Genomic DNA, 14,136 nt, shown 5'->3' with positions numbered 1-14,136 from the left:
TGTTTTTATTTAAGTTTGGTGTTCATGTCTTTCTGATTTCGATTGTGAAAAAGTAAATTTATGATGTAAAAACGTACCGTAAGGTACCTAGAACTTTTCTAGCATTAATAAATTTATATTTTCTGTTACATAATTGTATTTTTATTTCTGTCAGAAATTGTTCCTATTATCCCTGTTTTTTTTTCTTCTGGTAATAAATATTTACTTAGGTACTTATGTTACGTAAAGGTTTACCTAAAGAAAATCAAGTGGTATCCAGACGGGACTGATCAAATCAGTCGATTTTTTCAGAAATGAAATTGGCGTCAACCTCCAATTTTAGATTTATGGTGATATTAGAGCCCTCTAAATTGAAAAAATGCCCCAGAACGAAAATACTGGCCTCACAAATTGGTATTCTTGCGTCCGCACCTCATTTTATCGGTAATATCGGTCATTACCGGCGGTTGAATTCGGCGAGCCAAATTGGTATTTGCGTCCGCACCTCCTGATTCGATCGGGCAATTGAATCAGATTGGCGAAAAATTGACTAATCTGGATATAACATAGGTACCTACTGGACACAATTTTGAACATACCTTCGATGATTTCCCAATAGATTAACAGTTAAATGTTGATTTTCCTAACATTCCTAAACCTAATCAATCCATATTACAAGTAATGTAGCTAACCGACTATTAATCGATGGTCAAAAATAAATTAAATCGACAATTGAGAACGCATCTTATTTTAACAAGTTAGACAGTTAAGACATATTCAAAAACAAACCTTATTATCTCAGTCATTTAGTCTCATTTTGTTATCCTCAAAATGTGTTTAGATCTCAAGTCAATCATTGACATGTATCATTCGTTTCTACCCTCAATTGTTTTTATATTTATAAATTCAAATATCGGTATGAATTATTCTTTCATTTTCACCACCGCCTCAACACGGTGCGCATCGTATAATGTATTTTTGAATTTCGAATAATTGTTAGTTTAGTGGCCAGTATGGAATTGCTCAAGTTTATTGTGTACGTGTATTTGTATATTGTGGTGGTGTGTCCGAATGAGATAGTGAGTCAAGAACATGGGAAACCATTGGTCCCACATGGTAACAAAGGTGAGGTTATAATTTTTTAATGTTTCTGCAATTATTTGCGCTTACTGTAGGGTTAAGTGAATTTATAACAAAAAATATCCTAAACATATACTTATTTATTTACATTAATATAGTCTGTTAATGTTCATATCTAAGTCAAACCGCAGAAAAAGTAATAGTACCTAGGTATTGCCTTTACTCCGAGATACCTAAAAATATAGTTGGGTAAGACTAGAGTCAATCGCTGATCAGTTAATAATAGGTATAGGTACCTAGGTAATAAAAAAGAACACAAAAAATACTTTTTAACGATATTAAAGGTTGTCTGAAAGAGACCACTTGCCGCCTACTGTTACCGAGTTATAGTTTCCTTTTTAATTTACGTGTAGTATTACATGTATAATGTATCGTTATTTACTATAATCGTAGAATCGATAGCAGAAAAATAATGACAGTTTTAAATTTAAAAATAATTTTTAATTTTGGAGCAAAGTAGCATTTTACGGTAAACAATTTGGTTGACAAAACATTGACTTGGATTGTTTGATATAAGACAAAGCGCGTGAGGCTCGGACATTCAAACCTGGCTTAAATGTTTACTTATCCAGGGCACGACCAAACCCACGAACGGCCCTGCGATGTCTGTCCTCGCCACGGGCGCTGCGTGCCTAGGATCCAGTGTCCGGCCCACAGAAGACCCGGAGCCAGCAACCCGCTGTGCCATCTAGCAGGCCAGAGGGATCTGCTTGGAGTTTGCTGTTTCACTGGGAGCCTACATGCTGGTATGGGATAATCTGAAAGCTTTTAGAATAGAGGAAACTGTAGTACTAACCATGCCGCCACTAATGAATTATTTGAACGCGTCTTTTTGCCAGTTTTTTTACTAGTGTCACAGAAATACTGAGGGATGTCAGAATACTACTTAGTTGACGATATAAAATAATAGGCACTTGGTTAAGTAGGTACGTAAAAAAAGTCCTAGAAGTACTACTTACAAATAAAAACGCCCATTTTGATTTCAGCCGAAGCCGATCTAAAAGCCCGTGCGGCTACTTCAGTACCAGCTGAAGACGTGAAGACAGCACACACGGCTTCACGGCAGAAGCTTGCGGAATGGCTCAGTAAGGCCATTAAGCTGTTGAAAGAGCGGCATGTGCTGGTTAATAGCACTGCGCCAAGCTTCGCGCATCACTTGGTGAGTTTTTAAAGGTTCACAGGGGCAACTGCGTAGACCAGAGGACCTTTCACGATATGTATAGGCCGTCTTGGGTAGGCAAGGTTGCGTCTATGGGTCGAAGCGGACTGACAAAACTTGTGTCTAGTTTACCTGTAGAATCTTAAGTCTAACAAGGCATTGTACACACCAGCCCAGCCTTCTTGAGCTTACCGTGGGGCTTAGTCAATTTGTGTAAAAATGTCCTATAAGTAATATTTATTTATTTATTGTTATTCGTTTGTTTTTATGCGTCATTTTGACATTTGTGTTTGTTAGTAAGTGACAAAATTTAACAAACCTTTGCTAAGTTTTCTTCAAATGGGGTTAGTAATTTTATTGAGGCGTGAAATATTAATTTTATGACTTTAGAATTCCCGTCCCTTCTTGCAAAGCGAATAAATTTGATAAAACACACTGAAACATCGTGAGTAAACCTGCAATTCAAAGGTGTATGTGTAATCCTCGAGAAGCCTGTGTCCAGTAGTGGGACGTATATAGGCTGAAATATTGTTAACTAAACATTATTTTCCAGTCTGTAATGACATACGACGATCGAGCAGAAAAGCTGGGTCTGGGCGCGCTGCTGAACCTGTTCGCTGCGCAGGAGTTGAAGTCGCGGCAGGCCTTCTCTGATGACGACCTGGCTTTGGGACTCACTGGGAATACTGATGGTAAGCTTTGTTTTTTTTTAAAGTATGTATTTGACCAGAATCTCATGTATCCTACTGATGATACGGGAGCCCTGAGGAGTGGTAAGCGGACTCTTTCCCCAGAATCTAGCATAGACACTATATACATTTCGGCTATGCACCTCAGGTACAGCAGATGGCATTACTACATGAGTTACTTTATTAGGGTTCCGTACCCAAAGGGTAAAACCGGGACCCTTTTACTAACACTCCACTGTCCGTCTGTCCGTCTGTCTGTCTGTCACCAGGCTGTATCTTATCAATCTCATGAACCGTGATAGCTAGCAGTTGAAATTTTCACAGATGATGTATTTCTGTTGCCGCCATAACAACAAATACTAAAAAATACGGAACCTTCGGTGGGCGAGTCCGACTCGCACTTGTCCTGTTTTTATATAAAAATAAATTTTTCTGTTTTCCTCATTTTCAGTTGTTTTTTGTCCTATTTAATTTAGCCCTCTTTCTCATTCATATTCATTAAGGGGCCGGTATATGACGTTTCCGATTTAGACCTCACTTTGTAACCATAATTTGTTCAATAAGTGTTTAATAATTGCATTAAATTACACGTAAATTTGTTCACGAAGAAACCGTGTACCGACTCTTTGTGCCATTATATTTTTAATTTGCTGTTATTCTCTACAAATCGACACTAAAAGTATCAAAAAATCAAAATATGGAGTTCCGTTTGAGACAGAAGCAAAACAATTTTGTCTTTGACAGTAATTGAATTATTGTATGATTCTGAAAGCTAGATAATTCAGCTACCAATTTATTATCGATTTATATTTTTACTCACAAAGACAACACAGAAATTCAATCTCATATGTAAACTTTCGAACAATTTCCATACATTGACGACATCACTCAAAATTCTTCTTCAAGTCAGATGCCCGTTGGGGCTACACCGGAGCACACGTGTACTTCTTCAAATGAAAATGACAGCTTGATTTTCTTGCTTTTGACAATTATATTGACATTAAATCATATACGCACACGAGAAAGTATACCAGTAGATAAATTGTATTTCAAAAAATAGGGTACATAAATATCTGCTCGCGTCTCATTTAAATTTGATTTGCTGTTATAATGGTTGAAAACCGCAGTAAACTATCTTAAAACAATACGATTACAGTCGAATTTAAGTATTATGTTCCTTCAAAACTCGCTTAAAATGAAAAAAGTTTAAAGACTCATCTTTACTGATTGGGATAATTTTTTATTATGCTGGTATCATTTTGCGTCAGTTTAAAAACGTATTTGACTTCTGTAGTACGTCAATAAATTTTGATGACAATTGTAATCTTGTATTATATTATACAAGTTTTATCTTAAAATATTGCCTATTAACAGGAAGAGTTATGTAATTCGTATAAGTAATACCTGAAAGTCTTGTACCTAGATCTGTAATACCATGGATTGCGACGAATAAATGATAATGATTAGGCCGTTCGTTCCGTCTATATGTATAATGCGTGTACGTGCTGTTCTCTGAAAGTACTAGCGAGTTTTTGCGGCTTTGGAGACCGAGATGAAACTTACAGGCCAATGGCGCTCTAGTTATTGTTATGTATACCTATGTATCGAATGTTTTATAAATTACCTATAAAAAGCAATGTTTTATTTCGATTAGGTCTACATTTTGTGCATATTGCATATCTGAAGTATTTTCGTACTAAACTTGAAACTTTCGTTGAAACTAAATAAAATAATTATTCCAAATGTACAGTCGCCTGCAATTTATGTTACACAACGAAGGCCGCAAAAATATCTGACACGATCTTATTTGTAGAACCATAAGAACATGTCACATATTTTTGCGGCGTTCGAAGAGTAGGTACCGTCATTATCACCAACTTTGCCCGCTTTTTTTTTAAAACGAATTTCTCATAAAACATCACATCATATGACTTTTTTTGCTCAGCACGTCCATTGTGATCAAACGCATCAGTTTATTTGAAAAAAAATATATTTTTTACCCATTTTTTTGCGTTTTAGAGGGCGGGCAAAGATATCCGGGGTTTTCGCCAACATTGCCCACGTCAATTTGGTATTCAAATACAGCTCGTATGATGATGATGTCTAAGGATCACTTAAAGGTTTTGGGCAATCCTACCATTCCCTGTTAATAACTTAGCGATAAGTGTAAAAACTTTAAAATAAATTTGCTGGGCAATGTTGCCTACCCGTTTTTGCCCATTTCCAAATAAGGCTCGCCTAAGCATTTTACAAAGGCTAGGATTGTCACTTTTGAGAAAATCTGTTACAATAGTTTAATGGCCAAAATATGATTTTTGTTGTGTTTTTCATTCGTTAACGGGATAAAACATCTAAATAAAGGATAATAAGACAAATTAAATACAGTATATATTTATAAACTTATTTTAGTGTACAAACATAACCTTCTTTTACTTGCGAAGTTGGGTAAATTAGATGAAAGTGACAACCCTAATCCGTTTTTGGTGGTGGGCAATGTTGGTATGGATGCCAAATTACCGGATTACTTTGCCCACCGCTAAAACTTTTGTGTATTTAGGCCTTTTTAGTTTAAATCTCAATAGACATAATCTATGCTTCATGTGTTATAACTCAAACCCGGAAATATTTGTCAAAGGGTTCTCAATGTTTTCTACTTGCATTTATTATTTATAAATTTTTTGCCCGCCGAAATATACCCTATATTAGACAACTCGCTCAAACTCAAAATTCCCAAGTCAAGTTATGCACAAGTTTGGTATATAGTTTTGTCAGAAATATAACCTATATTCTACTAAAAATAGCAGGGTGGCCATAACTATTATATTTTTTTCTACATTAACGAATTTGTTTAAAATTGTCGTTTTGGGCAAAGTTTCCCTGGAGGCAAAGTTGGCGCTAATGACGTAACATATTATTGCATGTGACTGTACATAAATGTTTCGGTGATTTTGAGATTATTTTTCAGGTTAGTTTACTAACAATCAAGTTATGCAGATACCGATTTCGTGAACGTATAAGTAGTAAGGTACCGCTATTGTTTAGCGATAGTAGCGATACCGATTATTGTTGAAGGTAAAACTATACCGGTTGAAATATAAAGATATTAAAATTACAGCAGGGACAACCATTTTTTATAGGTGTACCTAAACCATCATTGGCCGAGCGTTAGCAAAGGTCTCCGTTTCAGCTTGGGCAAAAATGCTTTTGTATGTTCTCCTTTGCAGATCACATTTCTCAACTGATTCTCGTGAAAATTTGTATGCAGGTTCGATAGAACTATTCTGTTTCGCTTTATCCGCCAAAATGGAATTGCCACCCTGCTAAAACTTTATTTATTTAAATTCCTATTGAATGGATTTTGCACCTTATGAAAAACCGTATAGAGTAGTAAATAACATTTTACATCTGACTTAATGACATCTTGTTTTATTTGCTTTAATTGTACAAAACGCGTATCTCGACAAAGCAATATTAGGTAGTAAAACAGTCAACAATCAAATGAATTAAATAGGTACGTCACGTGTGACATGAACAGACAAGGAAAGCAAGATTAAATGCATTGTTTCTCTTTCATCTTTCAATGGAACGCTTTTACCCTCAAAGGAGGCTAGTGGTCAATACTAAACTAAAAGTCCAATCTTAAAAAAACATGATGGGTCACTGACCTGTCCCAGTAAAGTGAGGTAGTGTGCGTGAAGTGCGCTTGTGTGTGAAATGGGGTAAATTGACAGAATCTGAAATTTTACCCACCGCTACCGTCGCCTTAAGTAGATACCTACTATTTTAGTTAAAACTTAGTTAATAAGTTCTGTTTTTACTTAATATTTAAAGTGTTGCAATAAGCGTGCAATGACTTTGTTTACACAATGATTTAAATAGTCGTATTTACCATGTCATTAAAAAGATCGAATAAATACAAAGGCAGTATAATACCTTATGTAAATAAAGACTTATTTTGATTACATTATCAGTTTGTACATATTTGGCTAAAATTACGCGGCAGAGATACCGTGGGGCAGATTAAACAACCTGGTATAAGCAGGTACATATATATGTACTATGTATATAGTCGTATACTGGTTGGGACCCTGAAACCGATTAATGTATTGGACGCCAGTAGTTATACGCGACAGCCTATATTTATTCAAAATATAAGGACAACCTAATGAACAAATGACATTATCGGGTACAGAACCCAGGGCCACCAACACAATGGACTAGGCTAAAGTGGCCTAAAAACAAAATAATGTTCATTTTCACACCATCTGATAGAAATCTGTCTTTGCTTATGCTTTAATAAAATAAATAAATAAATAAATAAATAAATATTATAGGACATTTTTACACAAATTGACTAAGCCCCACGGTAAGCTCAAGAAGGCTTGTGTTGTGGGTACTCAGACAACGATATATATAATATATAAATACTTAAATACATAGAAATACTTAAACAACCATGACTCAGGAACAAATATCTGTATCATCATACAAATAACTGCCCTTACCAGGATTCGAACCCGGGACCATCGGCTTCATAGGCAGGGTCACTACCCACTAGGCCAGACCGGTCGTCAAATCGGTCGTCGTCGTCGTCATCGTCGGTTTAATGTACTTATGTTTCCAGGACCATTTTGTCCACCGCTCCCATCATGCCCAAACCCACCCAGCCGCTACCGCAGTATCGAGGGGGAGTGCAACAACCCCGAGTTCCCTACCAGAGGCGCTGTTCACACTGAATACGAGAGACTACTACCACCGGACTACAGTGATGGTACCTAATACCCAGTAACAGTTTCTAGAATAAAAAAAAAATAAGCAATCAGTGTTTTTTTTAATTGTTTTTAACGACGTGAAGATACATTTTTATACGGTTCAACCAATCCTCTAATTCATCTCCGGCTCATTCTTCCTGACACATTTTTTCCGGCACGGCACCAACTACATGACCGGATTAATATTGGACCGAAAATTGTAAATAAATTACATAAAATATAGCAAAACAGGATCAGGTCTTACAATTCTTTAAATTTTGTGATTTGATGAATATTTAATAATGTTTTTCACTAATTATAGCCAAAGTCTATTGGCGTTGATATTAATTATTTCAAAAATCTGATCTCGGTAACAGCGGAGCGATGACGTCACATATTTTCCACAGGAATCTGGGCGATGCGAGCCTCTACCACCGGTCTTCCCCTCCCCAGCGCTCGAGTAGTCAGCCAGAGTTTGCTTATCGATGCCAACCACCCAAGCAACACCCACAACCTCATGTTCATGCAGTTCGGACAGTTCATATCACACGATGTTAGTGCCGGCGTCGTGTTCACTATCGGTAATGTATACTAATATCATATTTTATCGGAAAAATGGGAACTGCAGGCTATACCGTCTCCATCTGGGCCCATTAGAGGGGAATAACCAGGACGTACGAGGGATGGCATACTTGCCAATGGTCTTATAAGAGGATGTTGAAAAACGTGAGAAGTAGAGGAGAAAAAGTCAAAAAAGAGACCCTCGAACCCAAGGCAGCTAATAATGAGGATATGATAAAAGCTAAACGGAATCATGATAATTGCTAAGATATATTATGAGTTACATCGTTACGCGTCTTTCTCTCTCTAGCACTCCAATAGTTAGAGTATACTTCTCGATGCGAAGCATCCTAACAATACTTACAACCTCGTGTTCATGCATTTCCTTTAAATGTTTAATTCAAAGTTCCACTATCCACAGGGAACGGAAGCGCGATCTCCTGCTGCGCAGGCGACGGCGAGGTCCCACTTCCAGAAAACCAGCAACACTGGGGCTGCGCACCCATCGACACCCCACCTGATGATCCATTCTACGGGACCTTCCGTCATACGTGCCTCAACTTCGTCAGAGCCCAGCTGGCTCCGGCTAGCGACTGCTCTGTGGGCTATGCTAAACAGGTATCTACATTAACAATTGTCGTCTACAGAACCTTTTTTTAACGTCCCTCTTTTTGAGACTCTGTCACTTGTCAGCCCTGGCTCTACTAGTCTGAACAGGTACCCTCTTCTACGACAATAGAGTTGATCCTCGGTGAAGCTTGAGCTGCAAAGTAGTGCCCTAAAAATGTATCCAGAATCAATGGTAAGATTAAAAGTATAGATTTGATCCCTTGCGTATCGGAAGATTATAGATCTTCTGATGTTACTGGTCTATGGACAACGATGATACTCGAATAATTTTGTGGCTTTATTGAATTGGAGATGAACTTCATCATACTTCATATGGACACCGGGGTGTCCAAAAGGAACGACTGTAAGATTGTAGCATTAATATTTATTTCTTTCTAGATGAACGGCGCCACCCACTACGCAGATCTATCCCAGCTTTATGGAAACTCTCGTTCCAAGCCCGGGCTGCTCCGAGCAGCCGGCGGGTTCCTCAACACGTTCAACGACTACGGGAGACCTCTTCCTCCTTTGACTAGGAGAGGGGAGTGCATAACTACCAACGAAGGGGCTGCTTGTTTTGAGTCAGGTAACACATTGTATACTTACCGATTTATTCTAGTACAGACACCAACAATCGCAGCTATGGTGGTTATAAATATCGGAAAAAGATTGGCTAAAGTTAACATCAACATCTATCTTCTCAAGTCCCATTAAAGTAAATAATAATGTGAGTAAATCGTGAAAGTTTAAACTAGAGTAAATCGTGAAAGTTTAAACTAAGATAAAGTTGGCTCTGTTCCAGGTGACAACCACGGCAACCAAGTGATCTCCCTCACCCTTCTCCACACCATCTTTACCAGAGAGCACAACCGCGTGGCGCAGGCACTGTCCAGGTTCAATCCAGACTGGGACGAGGATACGGTGTTCCTGGAATCCAGGCGCATCCTGCAGGCGGAGTTCCAGCATATTATTTATAATGAGTGGCTCCCGCTGTTGTTAGGTATACTTGCATTTTTGTTCAAAATCTCCTGAAACCAGGATACCTACATTGTGCCTGAAACTTATTCTTCTTTATTGCAATATTTTCTATACTATGATTTTAAATGTTTGACGATGACTAGTTGTTTACCACTACTAGTTGTTTCTTCCTGAGTTGACGCTTACGTCACCTTTTGTTAGGTACCTATTAGACCAGAATGAACTGGTTATTCAATCCCGTTTCAGGTCCACGTCTAGTCCAGGCGTTCGGGCTGTCCCCAGCTGGCGGCTACTCCACGTCATACGACTCTCACGTGAATCCAGCGCTTACCACGGAATTCTCTACTGCCGCCATGAGATTCGGACACTCCGTCGTGGATGGGAAACTAGTGTAAGTGTACACGTGAAAAATTGAACTTAACTTACATTTGAATCCCGTTCCTGGGCCGCGTTTAGTGTAAGCGTTCGGCTAGGCCTCTCTCGATATCATCATCGATCTCTGATAGTGGCCTGTAAATACATCTTAGGTCATAGATACAGGGACTTAAAAAGAATACCACTTACTTGTCCGTTAATAACAACATTTGGCTTTTGTTAATTGTAATGAATAAGGAAAGTATACACTCTTCGTGAGTCGTGATGAATACGCATCAGTACACGCTTGACCTAAATCATGGAATTAATGTTTTTCAGAATCCCCAGCCCGGCGAAAGGCACCGTGTACGAAACAATCTCACTTCCAGAAGTAATGTTCCAGCCATCGCGTCTGCGCCTGCGACCCTTTCTCGACCGTGCACTGACAGGACTCTCATGGCAACCCATGCAATCCGTCGATCCTTTTGTCACTGAATCTGTACGTATCTATTTCATTGAGCTTACTCTCTTTGTTATCTTGAGTTTCTATTTGGGCCAGTTGCACCAACCACTATTGACAGATTGATCAACGTCACTCAGCACTGAACTATGAAATGAATTATTTTGATGTCCCTTTATCATGTGTCCTTTTTTGCGTTCTATAAAGTTAAGTGTGGACATTTTTATAAGTTATATAATGTATACCTTATTTAATTTGACTGTTTTTTATCCTGTTTCTTTTTATTATATCTGGTATGTTTCTCTTCCTAGTTAACCCGTTACCTGTTCCACGGAGGCAACCCCTTTGGCTTAGACCTGGCGGCCATCAACATACAGCGCGCACGCGACTACGGCGTCAGATCATACAACAGTTATCGCGAGCTCATTGGCTTAAAGCCCTATGGTGACTTCAACCAGTTTACTCCTAGCGTAAGTTTTTTTTAACTTATCTATCTTACACAAGGCATTTCGTTCAGCCTAAACCTAGTTAACATCAATGCTTAGCTGGTATGAGACTACGGTATCAGAGCATACGACTGTTATTGCAAGCTTATTGACTCCAGCCCCTTGGGGACTTGATGAGATTTGAACTTGTCTGTTGCACGATGCAATACGTTTAACTTACGATGACAAAAAAAAAATGAATAGGTGCAATCATTATAGCAAGGATTGATGCAGAGATATTTTTTTACAAAACGTTGGTAACCTCTGGGATGGAAAGTCAGATGATTGGCCTTACAATTCCAACCCAGAAAAATATGTAATGAAATTTCGTACATAACTTTCTAAAACTTACTGTTAGCGGTTTGAGGAACATATTTCAAAAATGTATTGCTTTCTATGCATATAAGTAAATCAAACTCCTCAAAATAATTACATACCATTAATCTAGCTTCTGCATGAAGTACATTTAGAGCTGGATTAACGTATATTTTATTTATCATTTAGGCAGCAAACCGTCTATCCTCGGTCTACTCCAGCCCTGACGACATCGACCTCTGGATCGGCGGTCTGTTAGAGCAGCCAGTGGAGGGCGGCGTCGTCGGAGCGACCTTCGCCAACATCATCGCCGACCAATTCTCCAGGATGAAGAAAGGAGACCGCTACTTCTATGAGCATGGCCCTGATGTGAACCCTGGAGCTTTTAGTCCTGGTAAGTAATTATGGAAACTTCGAATCCAAATAATAGTTGTACATAAATACTTTAAATCGCCAAAGAAATTATATCAAGAAGAAGATAGCAGGATATTTAAGTACTCTAATCATTAGATCCATTTGACAGATGATAATTAGAAGATGGTAATTAAAGAATGGTATTAATGAGTTTATCATCAAATCAGTGATATCAGTGTAGTTATTTCCAGTGATGCCCAGAGTCAAAGTAATTTGAAAGGAAAGACCGCGCTGTCACCCAATAAAGTTCTGATTGTTCATTAGTGAAGCGATACTTTCGCCCATGACAAAGACTGCTACAACATATAAAAGATAAGTAGGACCTTACAAAGACTGCTATAACATATAAAAGATAAGTAGGACCTTATACGGTGTGATGTTGTTATCTCGGTCGGGAATACAGACTAAAGGCATGGGGTTGTCCAAGAACGTGTCAGTATAGAAATAAGAATAAAAAGCAATCTGTGTTATTTTCAGGTCAAGTAGCTGAAATAAAGAAGGTCACCCTATCCAGAATCATTTGCGACAACAAAGATGGAATTGAGCTCTTCTCACAACCTCCGAGTGCTTTCCTAAGGGCAGATTTACCTGGGTAAGTTAATCCAATTCCAAGTTTTGCAGGTTAGGTAGTTTTTAGTATGGCATTGACATAAAAATGTCCATGGAACTCTTGTACTCTACTACAGCCCTTTCAAAAACTTTTCAGGTTGTCCCTACACCCTTTAAACATTAAATATATTGGTTCTTGAAATTATCAGCCTCAAAGTTTATCACTAGCTTTTTTTTTAAATTACATTTTCAGAAACGAACCGGTGCCTTGCGATAGCCCACTCATCCCAACAGTGGACCTCAGCAGATTTAGGGATATTTAGTTATAAGATCTTTAGATCTGGAACATCAAATGTTTCATGATCAATGTCCAAAAGTTTTATTTAAACAAAATGTCAGCTTGAAACGTTGAACGTCTCCAGTGCTGAATTTATTAGATGTAAAATGTATTCATAAAATTCCTATTAGATTATTAATTAATTATATCATTAAAGTACGCATTCATTTCTTCCTCTGTTTTTGGTGTGGCATGGTTGGTTTCTTCAAAACGGTTTTCAATATCCTCTTAGACTGTTTCTTTATTCTTCTTTATTTCCTTTCGCACTTGCTAGACTCAAACCTTAACTGTTTCACCATCTTCTTTTTTCCCTTACAACTCTTTGACAGTGTTTTAAAAGCGATTACAATTAACAAATTTTGCACGCAACCTTTTAAAACATCGTTAAAATGTTGTAGGTTTGTTGATTACAATGATTTATCTATTATGTTGATTTGTTCTGACACAAAGCTTCTATCGCTTTGTCTTCTTTTCTTTTCCTTTCCAATCTAGAATCCCACTGGTGCCCGACAGTGGGGTTTTATACAAAGCCATACCAGAATTGTGTCAATAACTAATTTTTCTTTGACTCTAGCAAGTGTTCTCCGTCTATTATCTGTCTTTCTCTTATGAACGTCGAAGAACCTGATTCAATGATTTTTTCCGGAAAAAATACATGAATTGGGAGTTTGATGGGATTGAATATAGGAAGAAATTAATTGTGGAAACATGTGATTTTAAAGTGCTATTATATTTTATTAATTAAACTGATTATGTCACAATTGCATGGTGCATGATACTGAATACATTTTACATTCAAAGGTGGCTTGTGTTGTGCCTACTGAGCCAGCAAGTCGAAATGTTTAAAGTTGAAATAATAGGTGTACATGAGCAGTGGTGAATATCAATATTACAAATATGTTTAATCTTATAGTTAATTGAGTGTAATTTGTAAGAATAAAATTTCAATCGTTGTATAGAATAATGTATTACTCCAATGTAGTTAATGTGTATGATACTTAATCGATAATAATTTTATTAAATAGTGTAAAAGCGGTACCTATCCTAAATAGAATGTGTTATTTTTCTTAGATTTAGATTATCAATTATTATCAATGTAATTAAAGAGTTAACTATAATTTCTACTTAATCTTTATCACAACTAGTTATAAATATAATTTGTATAATATTGAATAATTCAGTAAAGATTGTATTATATAGAATAGGTATTCAGTCAATGCAATGGAGCTCCACACCGTTGATTTTACTTAGATAATTAAAGCGGTCAATTTATGTACTTAGAAATCAATGGTGTATTTATTTCTTTCCTTTTAGAAATAATGGCATAATTTTTTAGCTATTAATGGAGGCTTGACG

General features: G+C 37.4%; 2 protein-coding genes across 2 annotated transcripts in view; one reads left to right on the top strand and one right to left on the bottom strand.

Annotated features, from left to right (window-relative positions):
• Positions 1–14,136, bottom strand: part of LOC134806110 (cadherin-87A) — a 484,783-nt gene that overhangs the window by 88,245 nt on the left and 382,402 nt on the right. The gene's annotated exons all lie outside the window — the stretch shown is intronic.
• Positions 893–13,696, top strand: LOC134806089 (chorion peroxidase). The gene is made up of 15 exons (XM_063779359.1): positions 893–1,104; positions 1,692–1,865; positions 2,106–2,278; positions 2,832–2,970; positions 7,592–7,738; positions 8,126–8,299; positions 8,701–8,897; positions 9,288–9,474; positions 9,691–9,888; positions 10,113–10,257; positions 10,560–10,719; positions 10,992–11,150; positions 11,670–11,874; positions 12,372–12,486; positions 12,697–13,696. Exons 1-15 carry the CDS (start codon positions 993–995, stop codon positions 12,764–12,766), a joined length of 2,355 nt encoding a protein of 784 aa, XP_063635429.1. The 5' UTR covers positions 893–992; the 3' UTR covers positions 12,767–13,696.

The sequence above is a fragment of the Cydia splendana genome, chromosome 2 (genome assembly GCF_910591565.1).
Source record: "Cydia splendana chromosome 2, ilCydSple1.2, whole genome shotgun sequence".
NCBI classification, from domain to species: domain Eukaryota; kingdom Metazoa; phylum Arthropoda; class Insecta; order Lepidoptera; family Tortricidae; genus Cydia; species Cydia splendana.
This window is presented reverse-complemented; position numbering and strand designations above follow the sequence as displayed.